A 21,525-nucleotide genomic window follows, 5' to 3' on the forward strand; every position below is an offset into this window, starting at 1 on the left:
CCCTGTTTTTTTCCCACTCTTTTTTCCCGCTCTTTTTTCCCACTCTTTTTTCCCGCTCTTTTTTCCCACTCTTTTTTCCCGCTCTTTTTTCCCTCTGTTTTTTTCCCACTGTTTTTCCCGCTGTTTTTTTCCCTCTACTTTTTTCCCCCTGTTTTTTCCCTCTGGTTTTTCCCAGTGTTTTTCCCCGCTGTTTTCCCCCCTGTTTTTTCCCTCTGTTTTTTTCCCTCTGTTCTTTTCCCTCTGGTTTTTTCCCTCTGTTTTTCCTGGTTTTTTTCCCGCTCTTTTTTTCCCTCTGTTTTTTTCCCGCTATTTTTTCCCCCTCTGTTTTTTCCCAGTTTTTTTCCCTCTCTTTTTTCCCTCTGTTTTTCCCCCGTTTTTTCCCTCTGTCTTCTCCCTCTGTTTTTTCCCTCTGTTCTTCCCCCTGTTCTTCCCTCCTGTTTTTATTCCCAGTTTTTTTCCCTCTGTTTTTTTCCCAGTTTTTTTTTCCCTGTTTTTTTCCCGCTCTTTTTTCCCTGCTCTTTTTTTTCCCACTCTTTTTTCCTCTGTCTTTTCCCTCTGTTTCTTTCCTCTATTTTTTTCCCTCTGTCTTTTCCCTCTGTTTTTTCCCTCTGTTCTTCCCTCCTGTTTTTATTCCCAGTTTTTTTCCTGCTGTTTTTTCCCAGTTTTTTTTTTCCCGCTGTTTTTCCCAGGTTTTTTTTCCCTGTTTTTTTCCCACTCTTTTTTCCTGCTCTTTTTTTTCCCACTCTTTTTTCCCTCTGTCTTTTCCCTCTGTTTCTTTCCTCTATTTTTTTCCCTCTGTCTTTTCCCTCTGTTTTTTCCCTCTGTTCTTCCCCCCTATTCTTCCCCCCTGTTTTTTCCCAGTGTTTATTCCCATTTTTTTTCCCTCTGTTTTTCCCCTCTGTTTTTTCCCTCTGTTTTTCCCCTCTGTTTTTTCCCAGTTTGTTTTTCCCTCTGTTTTTTCCCCTCTGTTTTTTTCCCCGCTCTTTTTTCCCTCTGTTTTTCCCCCACTGTTTTTTCCCCTCTGTTTTCCCCGCTGTTTTTTCCCCTCTGTTTTTTCCCTCTCTTTTCCCCCCTGTTTTTGCCCCCTGTTCTTCCCCCCTGTTTTACCCAGTGTTTATTCCCAGTTTTTTTCCCTCTGTTTTTCCCAGTGTTTATTCCCAGTTTTTTTCCCTCTGTTTTTTCCCGCCATTTTTTCCCCTCTGTTTTTTTCCCGCTCTTTTTTTCCCCGCTGTTTTTTCCCTCTGTTTTTTCCCGCTCTTTTTTTCCCAGTTTTTTCCCTCTGGTTTTTTCCCACTGTTTTTTCCTGCTCTTTTTTCCCTCTGTTTTTCCCACTGTTTTTCCCAGTTTTTTTCCCCTCTGCTTTTTCCCAGTTTTTTCTTCCCGCTCTTTTTTCCCTCTGTTTTTTCCCCAATGTTTTTTTCCCCCATTTTTTTCCCCCTCTGTTTTTTTCCCTCTATTTTTCCCCCCTGTGTTTTCCCTCTATTTTCCCCCTGTTTTTTTCCCTCATTTCCCCCATTTCCCTCCCTCACCTGCGCTCGGGGCGCTGCCGCTGCGGGGCGCTCCCGGGGGGCTGCGGGGGGGGCTGAGCGAGCGGCGGTAGCAGAGCAGGGGAGCCCCGAAATCGCCCAAATCCGCCCCAAAATCGGCGCCCAGGCCCCGCTGGCGGCACGAGCGCTGCAGCAGCGCCAGCCTGGGGGGGCACCCACAGAATTCCAAAGATCGGCACAAAATCTGCCTCAAAATCTCAAATATTGACCCCAAAAACCGCCCCAAAAATTCCAAATATTGACCCAAAATCAGCCCCAAAATCAGCCCAAAAGCCGCCCCAAAATCTCAAATATTGACCCAAAAAACCGCCCCAAAATCAGCCCAGAAATGCAAAATATTGACCCCAAATCAGCCCCAAAACAACCCCAAAATCTCAAATACTGACCCCAAAAACCGCCCCAAAATCAGCCCAAAAATCCCCAATATTGACCCCAAAATCAGCCCAAAATCAGCCCAAAAATCCCAAATACTGACCCCAAAAACTGCTCTAAAATCAGCCCAAAAATCCCAAATATTGACCTAAAATCAGCCCCAAAATCAGCCCAAAAATCTCAAATATTGACCCCAAATCAGCCCCAAAATCAGGCCAGAAATTCCAGATATTGACCCCAAATCAGCCCCAAAACCGCCCCAAAATCAGCCCCAAATCAGCCCAGAAAAGGCAAAATATTGACCCAAAATCAGCCCAGAAATGACACAAAAATCCCAAATATTGTCCCCAAATCAGCCCCAAAACAGCCCCAAAATCTCAAATATTGACCCCAAAAACCGCCCCAAAATCAGCCCTGAAATGCAAAATATTGACCCCAAAACAGCCCCAAAATCTCAAATATTGACCAAATATCAGCCCAGAAACAGCCCAAAATCAGCCCAAAGCCCGCCCCAAAATCTCAAATATTGACCCCAAAAACCAACCCAAAATCAGCCCAAAAATCCCCAATATTGACCCCAAAAACTGCCCCAAAATCAGCCCCAAATCAGCCCAGAAAGGCAAAATATTGACCCCAAATCAGCCCCAAAATCAGCCCAGAAATGACACAAAAATCCCAAATATTGTCCCCAAATCAGCCCCAAAATCAGCCCAAAAATCCCAAATATTGGCCCCAAAACCCACCCCAAAATCAGACCAGAAATCTCAAATATTGGCCCCAAATCAGCCCCAAAATCAGCCCCAAAACCACCCAGAAATGCAAAATATTGACCCCAAATCAGCCCCAAAACCACCCCAAAATCAGCCCAGAAATGACACAAAAATCCCAAATACTGACCCCAAATCACACCCCCAAAACCACCCCAAAAATCCCAAATATTGACCCCAAAAACCGCCCCAAAATCTCAAATATTGACCCCAAAAACTGCCCCAAAATCAGCCCAAAAATCCCAAATATTGACCCCAAAAACTGCCCTAAAATAAGCCCAGAAATTCCAGATATTGACCCAAAATCAGCCCAAAACCCGCCCCAAAATCCCAAATATTGACCCCAAAAACCGCCCCAAAATCAGCCCCAAATCAGCCCAGAAAGGCAAAATATTGACCCCAAATCAGCCCCAAAACCACCCCAAAATCAGCCCAGAAATGACACAAAAATCCCAAATACTGACCCCAAATCACACCCCCAAAACCACCCCAAAAATCCCAAATATTTACCCCAAAATCAGCCCCAAATCAGCCCAGAAAGGCAAAATATTGACCCCAAGTCAGCCCCAAAAATCCCAAATATTGACCTAAATTCAGCCCCAAAAACAGCCCAGAAAGGCAAAATACTGACCCCAAATCAGCCCAAAACCACCCCAAAATCTGCCCCCAAATCCCCCAATTTCCCCCCAAAATCCCCAAATTTTCCCCCCAAATTTTGCCCCCAAATCCCCAAATATCTCCCCCAGATCCCAGAATGCCCCAAAATCCCCCAATTTTCCCCCCAAAATCCCCCACTTTACCCCTCAAATCCCCAAATTTTGCCCCCAAATCCCCAAATTTTGCCCCCAAATCCCCAAATTTTGCCCCCAAATCCCCCAATTCCCCCCCAAATCCCCCAATTTAACCCCTAAATCCCCGAATTCCCCCCAAATCCCCGAATTTCCCCCCAAAATCCCCAAATCCCCCCAATTTTACCCCCAACTTTCCCCCCAAATCCCTGAATTTCCCCCCAAAATCTGCCCCAATTTCCCCGAATTTCCCCCCAAATCCCCAAATTTCCCCCCAATTTCCCCCCAAAATCCCCCAAATTTCCCCCAAATCCCCCCCCAAATCCTCCCCACAATCCCCTCATTTCCCCCAAATCCCCCAATTTCCCCCCCAATTTTCCCCTCAAATCCCCCAAATTTGCCCCCAAATCCCCCCAAATTTTCCCCCCAGATCCCAAAAATCCCCCAATTTCCCCCCAAATTTCCCCCATATTCCCCAAATTTCCCCCCCAAATCCCTGAATTTTCCCCCAAAATCCCCAAATCCCCAAATTCCCCCAACTTTCCCCCCAACTTTCCCCCCAAAATCCCCCAATTTCCCCCCCAATTTCCCCCCAAATCCCCAAATGTTCCCCCAAAATCCCCCAATTTTCCCCCCAAAACCCCAAATGTTCCCCTAAAATCCCCCAAATTTTCCCCCCAAATCCCCCAATTTCCCCCCAAATCCTCCAATTTTCCCCCAAAATCCCCAATTTTCCCCCAAAATCCCCCAAATTTCCCCCAATTTCCCCCAAATCCTCCCCAAAATCCCCCAATTTAACCCCCAAATCCCCCAAATTCCCCCCAAAATCCCCAATTTCCCCCCCAAAATCCCCCAAATTTCCCCCCAATTTCCCCCAAATCTTCCCCAAAATCCCCCAATTTCCCCCCAAAATCCCAAATTTTCCCCAAAATCCCAAATTTCCCAAAATCCCCCAATTTCCCCCCCAATTTTTCCCCAAAATCCCCCAATTTCCCCCCAAATCCCCCCCATAATCCCCCAAATTTCCCCCCAAATCCCCAAATTTCCCAATTTTCCCCCAATTTCCCCCATTCCGGTCCCCCCGCTCACGCCAGGGCGCGGTCGGGGCGCGGCAGCCGCGGCGAGAATTCGCTCAGCACCTCCAGGAAGGGCAAATTCAGGGGGATCCCCCCCGGGACCCCCAAATCCCCCGGGGTTCCAGAACCTTCCGGGGGCGGCTGCAGCGAGAACTCGATCCCCTCGCTGGGAAGGGCACAGGGTCACCCCAAATTCATCAAAATTCACCAAAATTCATCAAAATTCACACAAAATAACACAAAATTCATCAAAATTCACCAAAATAACCCAAAATTCATCAAAATCCACACAAAATGTCCCAAAATTCACCCAAAATTCACCACAAATTCACCCAAAATGTCCCAAAATTCATCAAAATCCACCCAAGATCCGCCAAAATCCCCCAAAATTCACCCCAAAATTCATCAAAATCCAACCAAAATACCCCAAAATTCATCAAAATTCACCCAAAATTCCCACAAAATACCTCAAAACCCACCCAAATCCACCCAAAATGCCCCAAAGCCCACCCAAAATCCACCTCAAATCTTCCAAATCCTCCAAAATCCACCCAAAATCCTCCAAAATTCACCCAAAATCCCCCCAAAATCAGCTCCCATCTCCCCAAATCCCCGGTTTTTTGGCCCAGAATTTCTTTTTTTCCCCAAAAAATCCCCATTTTCCCCCCAGCCATTTTCCCCTTTTCCAAAATCCCCATTTTTTTCTCCAAATCCCCATTTCTCCCAAAATCCCCATTTTTCCCCGTTTTTCTCCCATTTTTTCCCCAAAATCCCCATTTCCCCCCAAAATCCCCATTTTTCCCCATTTTTCTCCCCAAATCCCCATTTTCCCCCAAAAATTCTCATTTTCCCAAAAAAAATCCCCATTTTCCCCCATTTTCTTTTCCCTTTTTTCCCCATTTTCCCCCCCAAATCCCCATGTTTTCCCATTTCCCCCCCATTTTTTCCCCGTTTTTCTCCCATTTTTCCCCCAAATCCCCATTTTTCCCCCATTTTTCTCCCATTTTCCCCCCATTTTTCCCGCATTTTTCCCCCAAAATCCCCATTTTTTTTCCCCAAAATCCCAATTTTTTCCCATTTCCCCCCATTTTTCCCCCATTTTTCCCCATTTTTCCCCCCCAAATCCCCATTTTCCCCCCATTTTTCCCCTTATTTTTCCCCGTTTTTCCCCATTTTTCCCCCAAAATCCCCATTTTTTCCCCCAAATCCCCATTTTTTCCCCCAAATCCCCATTTTTCCCCGTTTTCCCCAAAATCCCCATTTTCCCCCCATGTTTTCCCCCAAATCCCCTTTTTTTTCCCCAAAATCCCCATTTTTTCCCCATTTTTCCCCAAAATCCCCATTTTTTCCTCAAATCCCCATTTTTTCCCCCATTTTTCCCCCAAATCCCCATTTTTCCCCAAAATCCCCATTTTTCCCCATTTTCCCCCATTTTTTCCCCATTTTTCCCCCCAAATCCGCATTTTTTCCCCAAAATCCCCATTTTCCCCCCAAATCCCCATTTTTTCCCATTTCCCCCCCATTTTTTCCCCATTTTTCTCCATTTTTCCCCCATTTTTCCCCCCATCCCGATTTTCCCCCCATTTTTCTCCCACTTTCCCCCATTTTTTCCCCATTTTCCCCCCATTTTTTCCCCATTTTTCTCCATTTTTCCCCCATTTTCCCCCCCAAATCCCCATTTTTCCCCCATTTTTCCCCATTTCCCCCCCATTTTTCCCCATTTCCCCCCGTTTTTCCCCCATTTTTCTCCCATTTTCCCCCCATTTTTCCCCATTTTCCCCAAAATCCCCATTTTTCCCCATTTTTTTTCCCCAAATCCCGGTTTTTCCCCCCAATCCCACCGGTGCAGGCGCAGCAGCTCGCGGCGCTGCCGGGGCCGCCGGGGGCTGAAGAAGAGCGCCAGGCGCCGGCCCAGCTCCAGAACGTTCTGGAACTCCGGCAGCGCCCGCAGCCCCGCCGGGCCCTCCTGCAGCAGCAGCTCCGTGAACAGCTGGGGAGAAAAAACCCAAAATTGGGAAAATGACCCAAAAAAAGAGCGCCCAAAATGGCCCAAAATGCCCCCAAAATTCAACAAAAATCCCCCAGAAATTCAACAAAAATTTGCCAAAAATCCCCTGAAAAGCCCAGAAAAATTCTCCAAAAATCCCTCAGAAATTCTCCAAAAATCTCCCCAAAAATCCTCCCCAAAATCTCCCCAAATTCTCCAAAATTCCCCCAGAAATTCTCCAAAAATCTCCCCAAAAATCCCCCCCAAAATTCCCCCAGAAATTCTCCAAAAATCCCCCAAAAAATCCCCCCAAAATTCTCAAAGAATCCCCCCGAAATTCTTCAAAAATCTCCCCAAAAATTCTCCCCAAAATCTCCCCAAATTCTCCAAAAATCCCCTCAAAATTCTCCAAAAGTCTCACAAAAATTCTCCAAAAATCTCCCCAAAATTCTCCAAAAGTCCCCTGGAAATTCTATAAAAATCCCCCCAAAAATTCTCCACAACTCCCCCCAAAACTCCCCCAGAAATTCTCCAAAAATTCCCCCAAAAAATCCCCTGGAAATTCTCCAGAAATACCTCAAAAATTCTCCAAAAATCCCCCCAAAATTCTCCAAAAATCCCCTGGAAATTTGCCAAAAATCCTCCAAAAATCCCCCAGAAAATTCTCAAAAAATCCCCCCAAAATCTTCCCAAAATCCCCCGGAAATTCGCCAAAAATCCCAGAAAAATTCTCTCCAAAATCTCCCCAAAAGAATCTCCAAAAATCCTCCGGAAATTCTCCTAAAATCTCCCAAAAATCCCCCCAAAATTCTCCAAAAATCCCCCCAAAAATTCTCAAAAAATTCTCCCAATATACCCCAAAAATCCCCCCAAAAATCCCCCAAAAATCTCCAAAAAATCCCCCCAAAATTCTCCTAAAATGACCCCAAAGGAATCTCCAAAAATCCCCCAGAAAATTCTCCAAAAATCCCCCCAAAATCCCCCCCCAAATTCTCCTAAAATCACCCAAAAAAAATCTCCAAAAGTCTCCCGGAAATTCTCCAAAAATCTCCCCAAAATCTCAAAAAAATCCCACCAAATTCTCCAAAAATCCCCCAGAAATTCACCAAAAATCTCCCCAAAAATCCCCCCCAATTCTCCAAAAATCCCCCCAAAATTCTCCAAAAATCCCCCAGAAATTTGCCAAAAATCCTCCAAAATTCCCCCCAAAAATTCTCCAAAAATCCCCCAAAAAATCCCCCCAAAAATCCCCCCAAAAATCCCCCAGAAATTCTCCAAAAATCTCCCGGAAATTCACCAAAAATCCCAGAAAAATCCTCCAAAAATCCCCCAGAAATTTGCCAAAAATCCTCCAAAAATCCCCCAGAAAATTCTCCAAAAATCCCCCAAAATTCTAAAAAATCCCCCAAAAATCTCCCAAAAATCCCTCCAAAATTCTCCTAAAATCCCCCCAAAAATCCTCCAGAAATTCACCAAAAATCCCCCAAAAATTTGCCAAAAATCCCCCCAAAAATCTCCCGAAAATTTGCCAAAAATCCCCCCAAAATTCTTGAAAAATCCCCCAGAAATTTGCCAAAAATCCTCTGAAAATTCCACAGAAAAATTCTCCAAAAATCCCCCCAAAAATCTCCAAAAAATCCCCCCAAAAATCTCCCCAAAATCCCCCCAAATTCTCCAAAAATCCCCCAAAATTCTCCAAAAATCCCCTGGAAATTATCCAGAAATCCCCCAAAAATCTCTCAAAAATCCCCCCCAAATTCTCCAAAAATCCCCCCAAAAATTCTCAAAAAATCCCCCGGAAATTCTCCAAAAATCCCCCAGAAATTTGCCAAAATCCCCCCAAAATTCTCCAGAAATCCTCCCAAAAAAAATCCCCCAGAAATCCCCCAAAATTCTCCAAAAATCCCCCCAAAATTCTCAAATTCTCCAAAAATACCCCGGAAATTCCCCCAAAAATCCCCCCAAAAATTCTCCAAAAATCCACCCTAAATCTCCCCAAAATTTCTCCAAAATTCCCAAAAAAATCCCCCGGAATTTCTCCAAAATTCCCAAAAAAATCCCCCCCAAAACTCCCCCGAAAATTCTCAAAAAAACCTAAAAAGCAAAAAAAATCCCCTAAAACCTCTAAAACATCCCCCAAAAATCCCCAAAAAACCCCAGACACCCCCCAAACTTCCCAAAAATCCCCTAAAATCCCCTAAAATTCCCAAAAATTCCCAAAAAATTTTTCCTGGACATGGGAAAACCTCTTGGAAAACACAAAAAAACCCCTAAAAAACCAAAAAAAAATCGAAAAAAACCCTAAAAAATGCCAAAAAAATCCCGAAAAAAACCCGGAAATGCTTCAGAATTCCCAGAATTCCCTGGAATTCCCGGATTTTTCCGGATTTTTCCGGAATTCCGGGATTCTCCCTCACCTGCTGCAGGCTCAGCAGCACCGTCCGGGCCCACTCGGCGCAGTCAAGGTCGCGCGTCCCGCGCAGCAGCTCCCGGATGATGTCCCCGAAATCCCCGAAAAACTGGGAATGGGAGAGGCCAGGAATGGCAAAAATCCCAAAAACTGGGAATGACAGAGCCCAGGATTCCCAAAAATCCCAAAAACTGGGAATGGGAGAGGCCAGGAATGCCAAAAATCCCAAAAACTGGGAATGGGAGAGGCCAGGATTCCCAAAAATCCCAAAAACTGGGAATGGGAGAGGCCAGGATTCCCAAAAATCCCAAAAACTGGGAATGGGAGAGGCCAGGAATGGCAAAAATCCCAAAAACTGGGAATGGGAGAGGCCAGGAATGCCAAAAATCCCAAAAACTGGGAATGGGAGAGATCAGGAATGCCAAAAATCCCAAAAACTGGGAATGAGAGAGGCCAGGATTCCCAAAAATCCCAAAAACTGGGAATGGGAGAGGCCAGGATTCCCAAAAATCCCAAAAACTGGGAATGGGAGAGGCCAGGATTCCCAAAAATCCCAAAAACTGGGAATGGGAGAGGCCAGGATTCCCAAAAATCCCAAAAACTGGGAATGGGAGAGGCCAGGAATGGCAAAAAATGGGAATTCCCAGAAATCTGGGAATGGCAGAGCCCCAAAATCCCAGAAAAATGGGAATGAGAGAGCCCCAAATGCCCAAAAATGGCAAAAAATGGGAATTCCGGAGCCCCAAATGCCCCAAAAATGGCAAAAAATGGGAATTTCGGAGCACCAAATTCCAAGAATCTCAGAAATCTGGGAATGGCAAAGCCCAAATGCCCCAAATCCCGGAAAAACTGGGAATGAGAGAGCTCCAGATTGCCAAAAATGGCAAAAAATAGGAATTTCAGAGCACCAAATGCCCAAAATTCCCAGAAATCTGGGAATGGCAGAGGCCAAATCCCCCAAATCCTGGAAAAATTGGGAATGAGAGAGCCCAGGAATGCCAAAAAATGGGAATTCCCAGAAATCTGGGAATGGCAGAGCCCCGAAATCCCGGGAAATTGGGAATTCCGGAGCCCCAAATGCCCAAAAATGGCAAAAAATGGGAATTTCAGAGCACCAAAATTCCCAAGAATCTCAGAAATTTGGGAATGGCAGAGCCCAAATCCCCCAAATCCTCGAAAAACTGGAAATGGGAGAGGCCAGGATGCCCAGGAATGGCAAAAACTGGGAATGGGAGAGATCAGGAATGCCAAAAATCCCAAAAACTGAGAATGGGAGAGCCCAGGATTCCCAAAAATCCCAAAAACTGGGAATGGGAGAGGCCAGGATTCCCAAAAATCCCAAAAACTGGGAATGGGAGAGGCCAGGAATGGCAAAAATCCCAAAAACTGGGAATGGGAGAGGCCAGGATTCCCAAAAATCCCAAAAACTGGGAATGGGAGAGGCCAGGATTCCCAGGAATGCCAAAAACTGGGAATGGGAGAGGCCAGGAATGGCAAAAATCCCAAAAACTGGGAATGGGAGAGGCCAGGAATGGCAAAAATCCCAAAAACTGGGAATGGGAGAGCCCAGGATTCCCAAAAATCCCAAAAACTGGGAATGAGCGAGGCCAGGAATGGCAAAAAATGGGAATTTCCAGAAATCTGGGAATGGCAGAGCCCCAAAATCCCCGAAAAACTGGGAATGGGAGAGGCCAGGATTCCCAAAAATCCCAAAAACTGGAATGGGAGAGGCCAGGATTCCCAAAAATCCCAAAAACTGGGAATGGGAGAGGCCAGGATTCCCAAAAATCCCAAAAACTGGGAATGGGAGAGGCCAGGATGCCCAGGAATGCCAAAAACTGGGAATGGGAGAGGCCAGGATTCCCAAAAATCCCAAAAACTGGGAATGGGAGAGCCCAGGAATGGCAAAAATCCCAAAAACTGGGAATGGGAGAGGCCAGGAATGCCAAAAAAGGGAACTCCCAGAAATCTGGGAATGGCAGAGCCCCGAAATCCCAGAAAAATGGGAATTCCAGGGCACCAAATGCCCAAAATTCCCAGAAATCTGGGAATGGTAGAGGCCAAATCCCCCAAATCCCAGAAAAACTGGGCATGAGAGAGCCCAGGATTCCCAGGAATGGCAAAAAATGGGAATTCCCAGAAATCTGGGAACAGCACAGCCCCAAAATCCCGGGAAATTGGGAATTCCGGAGCCCCAAATGCCCAAAAATGGCAAAAAAATGGGAATTCCAGAGCCCAAATCCCCACGAATCCCCCTAAAATCCAGGAATTCTTCCCAAAATTCCCCCCAAATCCTGGGAAATCCCCCTGGAATCCCCAAAAATTCTCCCCAAATTCCTCAAATTTCCCCCTCAAAACCCCAGAAATTCCCCCCAAATCTCAGGAATTCCCCCCAAAATCCCGGGAATTCCTCCCAAATCCCAGGAATTCTCCCCAAAATTCCCCCCAAATCCCCCCAATTCCTGGGATGTTCCCCCCAAAATCCCTGGAATTCCCCCCAAAATGTGGGAACTGCCCAAATCCCAGGACCCCCCCAATTCCCAGGGCCCCCCCGAATCCCAGGACCCCCCCGAATCCCAGGACCCCCCCCAAATCCCAGGACCCCCCCAAACCCTGGGGCCCCCCAAATCCCAGGACCCCCCCCCAAATCCCAGGACCCCCCCCAAGTCCCAGGACCCCCCCAAATCCCAGGACCCCCCCCCAAATCCCAGGACCCCCCAAATCCCAGGACCCCCCAAATCCCAGGACCCCCCAAATCCAAGGACCCCCCCAAATCCAAGGACCCCCCAAATCCCAGGGGCCCCCCAAACCCAGGGGCCCCCCAATTCCCAGGGCCCCCCCAAATCCCAGGACCCCCCCAAACCCTGGGGCCCCCCCAAATCCCAGGACCCCCCCCCAAATCCCAGGACCCCCCAAATCCCAGGACCCCCCAAATCCCAGGACCCCCCCAAATCCAAGGACCCCCCCAAATCCCAGGACCCAACAAATCCCAGGACCCCCCAAATCCAAGGACCCCCCCAAATCCAAGGACCCCCCAAATCCCAGGGGCCCCCCAAACCCAGGGGCCCCCCAAATCCCAGGACCCCCCCCCAAATCCCAGGACCCCCCCAAAATCCCAGGACCCCCCCAAATCCCAGGACCCCCCCAAATCCCAGGACCCCCCGAATCCCAGGACCCCCTGAATCCCAGGACCCCCCCCAAATCCCAGGACCCCCCCAAACCCTGGGGCCCCCCAAACCTTGCAGGGCTGTTTGAAGCTCCCCAGTTTGAAGCCCCCCCAAACCTCGCGGCCCCCCCAGTTTGAAGCCCCCCAATTTGGGGGTTCCCCCCTACCCTGCAGTGCTGTTTGAAGCCCCCCCAGTTTCGGGGTCCCCCAGTTTGCAGCCCCCCAATTTGGGGGTCTCCCCTACCCTGCAGTAGTGTTTGAACCCCCCTCAGTTCGCAGCCCCCACACTTTGAACCCCCCCAGTTTGAAGCCCCCCCAGTTTCGGGGTTCCCCCTTGAGCCCCCCCATTTTTGGGGTCCTCCCCCCAGTACCTTGCAGTAGTGTTTGACCCCTCCCCAATTTGGGGATCCCCATTTTTGGGGTTCCCCCCCCCCATACCTTGCAGTAATGTTTGAAGACGGCAGCGGCGGCGCGCAGCCCCAGGGCCCCCAATTTGGGGATCCCCCCCGTACCCTGCAGTAGTGTTTGACCCCCCCAATTTGGGGATCCCCATTTTTGGGGTCCCCCCCCCATTTTTGGGGATCCCCCCGTACCTTGCAGTACTGTTTGAAGACGTCGGCGGCGGCGCGCAGCCCCAGCGCCCCCAATTTGGGGATCCCCATTTTTGGGGTCCCCCCATTTTTGGGGATCCCCATTTTTGGGGTCCCCCCCCCATTTTTGGGGTCCCCCCCCCCCCCGTACCTTGCAGTACTGTTTGAAGACGTCGGCGGCAGCCCGCAGCCCCAGCGCCCCCAATTTGGGGATCCCCATTTTTGGGGTCCCACCCCCATTTTCGGGGATCCCCCGTACCTTGCAGTACTGTTTGAGCCCCCCCAGTTTGGGGATCCCCATTTTTGGGGTCCCCCCCCCCATTTTTGGGGATCCCCATTTTTGGGGTCCCCCCCCCATTTTCGGGGATCCCCCCGTACCTTGCAGTACTGTTTGAAGACGTCGGCGGCAGCGCGCAGCCCCAGCGCCCCCAATTTGGGGATCCCCCCAATACCATGCAGTGCTGTTTGACCCCCCCCCCAATTTGGGGATCCCCATTTTTGGGGTCCCCCCCCATTTTCGGGGATCCCCCCCCCCCGTACCTTGCAGTAGTGTTTGAAGACGTCGGCGGCAGCCCGCAGCCCCAGCGCCCCCAATTTGGGGATCCCCATTTTTGGGGTCCCCCCATTTTTGGGGATCCCCATTTTTGGGGTCCCCCCCCCCATTTTTGGGGATCCCCATTTTAGGGGTCCCCCATTTTTGGGCTCCCACCCCCATTTTTGGGGATCCCCCCACCCCAATACCTTGCAGTACTGTTTGAAGACGGCGGCGGCGGCGCGCAGCCCCAGCGCCCCCAATTTGGGGATCCCCCCCATACCCTGCAGTGCTGTTTGACCCCTCCCCAATTTGGGGATCCCCATTTTTGGGGTCCCCCCCCATTTTTGGGGATCCCCCCGTACCTTGCAGTACTGTTTGAAGACGTCGGCGGCAGCCCGCAGCCCCAGCGCCCTCAATTTGGGGATCCCCCCATACCCTGCAGTGCTGTTTGACCCCTCCCCAATTTGGGGATCCCCATTTTTGGGGTCCCCCCATTTTTGGGGTCCCCCCCCATTTTTGGGGATCCCCCCGTACCTTGCAGTACTGTTTGAAGACGTCGGCGGCCGCCCGCAGCCCCAGGGCCCCGCGCAGCAGCAGGCGGCAGAAGGCGGCCAGCAGCGCCCGCCGGCTCTGCAGCGCCTCCAGGCGGCGCTCGGCTGCACCTGCCGGAACGTTCCAGAACGTTCCGGAACGTGGGAGTGAACGGAGGGAAAACCGGGAATGAACGGTGGGGATGGAATGGCGGGAATGGAATGGCGGGAATGGAATGGCGGGAAAACCGGGAATGAATGGTGGGAAAACCGGGAATGAATGGCGGGAAAACCGGGAATGAATGGCGGGAAAACTGGGAATGAACGGCGGGAAAACTGGGAGTGAACGGCGGGAAAACTGGGAGTGAACGGTGGGAATGAACGGCGGGAAAACCAGGAATGAATGGTGGGAAAACCGTGAATGAATGGCGGGAAAACTGGGAATGAATGGCAGGAAAACTGGGAGTGAACGGCGGGAATGAACGGTGGGGAAAACCGGGAATGAATGGCGGGAAAACCGGGAATGAACAGCGGGAAAACCGGGAATGAATGGTGGGAAAACCAGGAATGAATGGTGGGGATGGAATGGCGGGGATGGAATGGTGGAAAACCGGGAAGGGAATGGTGGGAACGAATGGCGGAAAAACCAGGAATGAACGGCGGGAATGAATGGCAGGAAGGGAATGGTGGGAAAACCGGGAATGAACAGCGGGAAAACCGGGGAGTGAACGGCGGGAGTGAACGGCGGGAAAACCGGGAATGAACGCCGGGAAAACCAGGAGTGAACGGCGGGGAATGAACAGGAATGAATGGCGGGGAAAACCAGGAATGAATAGTGGGAAAACCGGGAATGAACGGTGGGAAAACTGGGAATGAATGGTGGGAAAACCGGGAATGAACGGCGGGAAAACCAGGAACGGCAGGAAAACTAGGAATGAATGGTGGAACGAATGGTGGGAATGAACGGCAGGAAAACCGGGAATGAACGGCGGGAATGAAGGGAGGGAATGAACAGCAGGAAAACCAGGAATGAACGGCGGGAATGAATGGCAGGAAGGAACAGCGGGGAAAGTATGGCGGGAAAACCAGGAATGAATGGCAGGAAGGGAATGGCAGAAAAACCGGGAATGAACGGCGGGAATGGACGGCCTGGGAATGAACAGCAGGAACGGGGGAATGGCAGGAAGGAATGGCAGGAAAACAGGGAATGTATTGGTGGGAATGGAACAGTGGGAATGGAATGGCGGGGAATGGAACGGCGGGAATGGAAATGGCGGGGAACGGAATGGCGGGAATGAATGGCGGGAATGAATGGCGGGAATGGAATGGCGGGGAATGGAATGGAGGGAATGGAATGGAGGGAATGGAATGGCGGGAATGGAATGGCGGGAATGGAATGGAGGGAATGGAATGGCGGGAATGGTGGGAATGGAATGGTGGGGAATGGAATGGTGGGAACGGAATGGAACGGCGGGAATGGAATGGCGGGAACGGAATGGCGGGAATGAATGGCGGGAATGGAATGGTGGGAATGGAATGGCGGGAATGGAATGGCGGGAATGGAATGGCGGGAATGGAATGGCGGGAATGGAATGGCGGAAGGAATGGGAATGGCGGGAATGGAATGGCGGGAATGGAATGGCGGGAATGAATGATGGGAATGGAACGGCGGGAATGGAACGGCGGGAATGGAATGGCGGGGAATGGAATGGGAGGAATGGAATGGCGGGAATGGAATGGTGGGAATGGAATGGCGGGAATGGAATGGTGGGAATGGAATGGCGGGAATGGAACGGCGGGAATGGAATGGCGGGAATGGAATGGCGGGAATGGAATGGCGGGAATGGAATGGCGGGGAATGGAATGGTGGGAATGGGGGAATGAATGGCGGGAATGGAATGGCGGGAATGGAACGGCGGGAATGGAACGGCGGGAATGGAACGGCGGGAATGGAATGGCGGGGAATGAATGGCGGGAATGGAATGGCGGGAATGGAACGGCGGGAATGGAATGGCGGGAATGGAATGGGAGGAATAGAACGGCGGGAATGGAATGGCGGGAATGGAATGGCGGGAATGGAACGGCGGGAATGGAACGGCGGGAATGGAATGGCGGGAATGGAATGGCGGGAATGGAACGGCGGGAATGGAACGGAGGGAATGGAACGGCGGGAATGGAATGGCGGGAATGGAACGGCGGGAATGGAACGGTGGGAATGGAATGGCAGGAATGGAACGGCGGGAATGGAATGGCGGGAATGGAATGGCGGGAATGGAACGGCGGGGAATGGAACAGTGGGAATGGAACGGCAGGAATGGAACGGCGGGAATGGAATGGCGGGAATGGAATGGCGGGAATGGAACGGCGGGAATGGAACGGTGGGAATGAATGGCAGGAATGGCAGGAATGGAACGGCGGGAATGGAACGGTGGGAATGAATGGCAGGAATGGCGGGAATTCCCAGAAATTCCCCGAAATTGCGGGGCTCACCGCGGTCCTCGGGGTCGGGCTCCGGAAGGTTCTGGAAGACGAGGTCGAGCAGGGCCAGCCCCAGCTGGGGCAGCGCCGGCTCCGGGCTGAGGCGCAGGCGCGGCTCCGGCAGCCCCGGGCCCAGCAGCAGCAGCAGCTCCAGCAGCACCTGCAGAGCCTGGGAAAGGGGAAAATAAAAAAGAATTTTCAGGGGATTTGGGATCCTCTCCTTGGGGAGGTTTTAGAGATTTATTGGGGGGAATTTTTGGGATTTTTGGGGGGATTTTTTTGGGATTTTTTGGAATTTTTTAGGGAATTTTTTAGGATTTTTTTAGGGGATTTTTCTGGATTTTTTTGGGATTTTTTTGGATTTTTTTTTTTTAATTTTTGAGATTTTTGGGGGGAATTTTTTCGGATTTTTCTTTTTAATTTTTGAGATTTTTGGGGATTTTTTGAGGGGGTTTTGGGGATTTTTTGGGGATTTTTTAGGATTTTTTGAGGACTTTTTTTGGAATTTTTGGGATTTTGGAGGGATTTTTTTGGATTTCTTGGAGGATTTTTTTGGGGTTTTTTGGAGATTTTTTTGGGATTTTTTTTTATATTTGGGGGGATTTTTCTAGAAGGTTCTGGACCCTCTCCCTGATTCCCAGGCACTCCAAACCCCCCTTGGAATATTCCAGAACCCCCAAAACCCCTATTGGAATGTTCCAGAACCCCCCAAACCCCCCTTGGAATGTTCCAGAACCCCTGAAACTCCCCTTGGAACGTTCCAGAACCACCCCAGAACCCCCAAACCCCAGAACATTCCAGACCCATCCCAGCACCCCAATTCCCCCAGAAAATTCCAGAATGTTCCAGAAGGTTCTGAACCCTCTCCCTGACTCCCAGGCACTCCAACCCCCCCTGGAATATTCCAGAATGTTCCAGCAGGTTCCAGACCCCTCCCAGAATCCCAATTCCCTCCCGCCCCGGGATGTTCCGGAATGTTCCGGAAGGTTCCAGACCCCTCCCAGATGTTCCGGAATGTTCCGGAAGGTTCCAGACCTTCTCCCTGAGGTCGGGCTCGGGCTCCGAGAGGCAGCTCTGGCACAGGGAGAGCAGCAGGGAGGCCCTGGAGCGCAGATCCCGCAGGGAGCCCTGGGAAATTCCAGAAATTTGGGAATAAATTTGGGAATTTTGGGAATTCTGGGGGAAAAATTGGGAATTTGGGGGAAAAAAAAACGGGAATTTTGGGTTTTTTTGGGAAATTATTGGGGATTTCTGGGGATTTGGGAGAGGAATAAAGGCCCTGGAGCGCAGCTCCCGCAGGGAGCCCTGGAAATGGGGGAAAAACGGGAATTTTGGGAATTCTGGGGAAAAAAATTGGGAATTTTGGGTGGAAATCTGGGAATTTTGGGGGTTTTTTTGGGATTTCTGGGGGATTTATTGGGGATTTCTGGAGATTTGGGAGAGGAATGAGGAGGCCCTGGAGCGCAGATCCCGCAGGGAGCCCTGGAAATGGGGGAAAAAACGGGAATTTTGGGGAAAAAATTGGGAATTTTGGGGAAAAAATTGGGAATTTGGGGAGATTTTTGGGATTTTTGGGGGGATTTTTTGGGAGGTTTTCGGGCACAGGGAGAGAAATGAGGAGGCCCTGGAGGGCAGATCCTGCAGGGAGCCCTGGGAAATCGGGGGAAAAACGGGAATTTGGGGAAAAATACAGGAATTTTGGGAATTCTGGAGAAAAAAAATTGGGAATTTTGGGGAAAAATGGGAATTTGGGGAGATTTTGGGGGGATTTTTGGGGAATTTTGGGGGGATTTTTTGAGAATTCTGTGGGGATTTTTAGGGAATTTTGAGGGGATTTTTTGGGAATTCTGAGGGGATTTTTTGGGAATTTCAGGTGGGATTTTGTGGGAATTTTCAAGGGATTTTATGGGAATTTTGGGTGGGATTTTTGGGGAATTTTTGGGGGATTTTTTGGGAATTCTGTGGGGATTTTGTGGGAATTTTGGGGGGATTCGGGGAGAATTTCGGGTGGGATTTTTTGGGAATTTTGGGTTGGATTTTTTGAGAATTTTGTGGGGATTTTCTGGGAATTCCGTGGGGATTTTTGGGGGAATTTTGTGGGGATATTTTGGGAATTTCAGGTGGGATTTTGTGGGAATTTTTTTGGAATTTCAGGTGGGATTTTTTGGGAATTTTCGGGGGATTTTGGGGGAATTTTCGGGGGATTTTTTGGGAATTTCAGGTGGGATTTTTTGGGAATTTTGAGGGGATTTTTGGGGGAATTTTGAGGGGATTTTTTGGGAATTCTGTGGGGATTGTTTTGGGAATTTCGGGTTGGACTTTTTTGGGAATTCTGTGGGGATTTTTTGGGAATTTTGTGGAGATTTTTAGGGAATTTTGGAGGGATTGGGGGGAAATTTTGGGGGGATTTTTCAGGAATTTTTCGGGGATTTTTTGTGAATTCTGTGGGGATTTTGATAATTTTGAGGGGATTTTTTGGGGATTTTTCTGGGAATTTTGGGGAATTTTGGGGGGATTTTTTTGGGAATTCTGTGGGGATTTTGTGGGAATTTTTTTTGAATTTCAGGCGGGATCTTTTGAGAATTTCAGGTGGGATTTTCTGGGAATTCTGAGGGGATTTTTGGGGGGATTTTTGGGGAATTTCGCGTTGGATTTTTGGGAATTCTGTGGGGATTTTTGGGTTGGATTTTTGGGGAATTTTTTGGGTATTTTTTGGGAATTCTGTGGGGATTTTGTGGGAATTTTTTGGAAATTTCGGGTGGGATTTTTTTTTTGGGAATTTTGAGGGGATTTGGGGGGAATTTGGGGGGAATTTTGTGGCGTTTTTTTTTTGAATTTCAGGTGGGATTTTTCGGGAATTTTGAGGGGATTTTTTTGGGAATTTTTGGGGGAATTTTGGGGAATTTTGAGGGGATTTTTTGGGAATTCCACGGGGATTTTTTTGGGATTTTTGTGGGGATTTTTTGGGGAATTTTTTGTGATCTTTTTGGGAATTCTGTGTGGGATTTTTTGGGGGAATTCTGTGGAGATTTTGTGGGAATTTTTGGAAGTTTTTGGGTGGGATTTTTTGGGAATTCTGAGGGCATTTTTTGGGAATTTTTTGGGGAATTTTGGGTGGGATTTTCTGTGAATTCTGGGGTGGGATTTTTGGAATTTTGGGCGGGATTTTTGGGAATTTTGTGGGGATTTTTTGGGAATTTTGAGGGGATTTTTTGGGAATTCTGTGGGGATTTTTTTGGAATTTGGGGTTGGATTTTTTGTGAATTCTGGGTGGGATTTTTGGGAATTTTGAGGGGATTTTTTGCGGGAATTTTTCTGAGAATTTTGGGGAATTTTGGGGGATTTTTTTGGGAATTTTTTGGGATTTTTGGAGGGGATTTTTTGGGAATTCTGTGGGATTTTTGGGGGAATTTCAGGTGGGATTTTTTGGAATTTGGGGTGGGATTTTTTGGGAATTCTGTGGGGATTTTGGGCTGGCTCACCGGGGAGGCTCCGGAGTCGGGCACTCGGGAGAGCTCCCAGAAGAGGTGGAAGAAGAGGCAGGAGAGGGCCGGGATTGTCACCTGGGGAGGGGACAGGGCCACCACGCGGGGCCAGAGGGGCAAAAACGGCCCCAAAAGGGACAAAAATGGGACAAAACGGCCCAAAATTGGCCCAAAATGGCCCCAAAATGGCCCAGGTGTGTCCCCAGGTGTCCCCAGCTGTCCCAGGTGTGTCCCCATGATGTCCCCAGGTGTCCCCAGTCCCCGCCAGGTGTCCCCAGGTATGTCCCAGGTGTCCCCAGGTGTGTCCCCAGGTGTCCCCATGGTGTCCCCAGGTGTCCCCAGGTGTGTCCCAGGTGTTCCCAGCTGTCCCCAGGTGTGTCCCCAGCTGTCCCCAGCTGTCCCCAGTCCCCCCCAGGTGTCCCCAGGTGTGTCCCCATGATGTCCCCCAGGTGTCCCAGGTGTTGTCCCCAGGTGTCCCCCAGTCCCCCCCAAGTGTCCCAGGTGTGTCCCCAGGTGTCCCCAGGTGTCCCAGGATGTCCCCCAGGTGTCCCCAGGATGTCCCCAGGTGTCCCCAGCTGTCCCAGGTGTCCCCAGTCCCCCCCAGGATGTCCCCACATGTGTCTCCACATGTCCCCAGTCCCCCCCAGGTGTCCTCAGCTGTCCCCAGCTGTCCCAGGACGTCCCCATGATGTCCCCACCTGTCCCAGGTGTCCCCAGTCCCCCCCGAGGTGTCCCAGGTGTGTCCCAGGATGTCCCCAGGATGGCCCCAGGTGTCCCCCAGGTGTGTCCCCAGCTGTCCCAGGATGTCCCCATGATGTCCCCAGCTGCCCCCAGCTGTCCCCAGGATGGCCCCAGGTGTCCCCAGGATGTCCCCAGGTGTCCCCAGGTGTGTCCCCAGCTGTCCCAGGATGTCCCCAGGTGTCCCCACCTGCGCTGGCACCTCCCCGGTGTCGAGGGCGCGGCGCAGGAGCTGCGAGAGCGGCACGAAGAGACCCCAGGGGGTCAGGTCATGGTCACTGCGGGGACATTGGGGACATTGGGGACACTGGGGACAGTGGGGACACCAGAGACCCCAGGGGGTCAGGTCATGGTCACTGCGGGGACAGTGGGGACACTGGGGACATTGGGGACATTGGGGACACCAGAGACCCCAGGGGGTCAGGTCATGGTCACTGCGGGGACATTGGGGACATTGGGGACATTGGGGACATTGGGGACACTGGGGGGGACATTGGGGACATTGGGGACACCAGAGACCCCAGGGGGTCAGGTCATGGTCACTGCGGGGACATTGGGGACATTGGGGACACTGGGGACACTGGGGACACTGGGGACACCAGAGACCCCAGGGGGTCAGGTCATGGTCACTGCGGGGACATTGGGGACAGTGGGGACACTGGGGACACTGGGGACACTGGGGACATTGGGGACATTGGGGACACTGGGGACACTGGGGACATTGGGGACCCCAGGGGGTCAGGTCATGGTCACTGCGGGGACACTGGGGACATTGGGGACATTGGGGACATTGGGGACATTGGGGACATTGGGGACACTGGGGGGACTGGGGGGACATTGGGGACACCAGGGGGTCAGGTCATGGTCACTGCGGGGACAGCGGGGACATTGGGGACAGTGGGGGGACACTGGGGACATTGGGGACATTGGGGGGACATTGGGGGGTCAGGTCATGGTCACTGCGGGGACAGCAAGGGGACATTGGGGACACTGGGGACACTGGGGGGACTGGGGGGACTGGGGACCCCAGGGGGTCAGGTCATGGTCACTGCAGGG

At 50.5% G+C, this 21,525-nt stretch overlaps 1 protein-coding gene across 1 annotated transcript in view; it reads right to left on the reverse strand.

The window, feature by feature from the left end:
- Positions 1-959: 959 nt before the first annotated feature.
- LOC311165824 (cohesin subunit SA-3-like) overlaps positions 960-21,525 on the reverse strand; it is a gene marked incomplete at its 5' end in the record, with an annotated part of 46,940 nt that continues 26,374 nt past the window's right edge. The window contains 9 exons of the mRNA XM_084227327.1: positions 960-1,690; positions 4,564-4,716; positions 6,392-6,540; positions 8,955-9,056; positions 13,773-13,900; positions 16,259-16,466; positions 17,282-17,374; positions 19,729-19,809; positions 20,660-20,747. Coding sequence (XP_084083453.1) covers positions 1,504-1,690; positions 4,564-4,716; positions 6,392-6,540; positions 8,955-9,056; positions 13,773-13,900; positions 16,259-16,466; positions 17,282-17,374; positions 19,729-19,809; positions 20,660-20,747 — 1,189 coding nt within the window. The remainder of the gene's footprint in view (positions 1,691-4,563; positions 4,717-6,391; positions 6,541-8,954; positions 9,057-13,772; positions 13,901-16,258; positions 16,467-17,281; positions 17,375-19,728; positions 19,810-20,659; positions 20,748-21,525) is intronic.

Source organism: Fringilla coelebs, assembly GCF_963513975.1.
Source record: "Fringilla coelebs genome assembly, contig: SCAFFOLD_357, whole genome shotgun sequence".
NCBI classification, from domain to species: domain Eukaryota; kingdom Metazoa; phylum Chordata; class Aves; order Passeriformes; family Fringillidae; genus Fringilla; species Fringilla coelebs.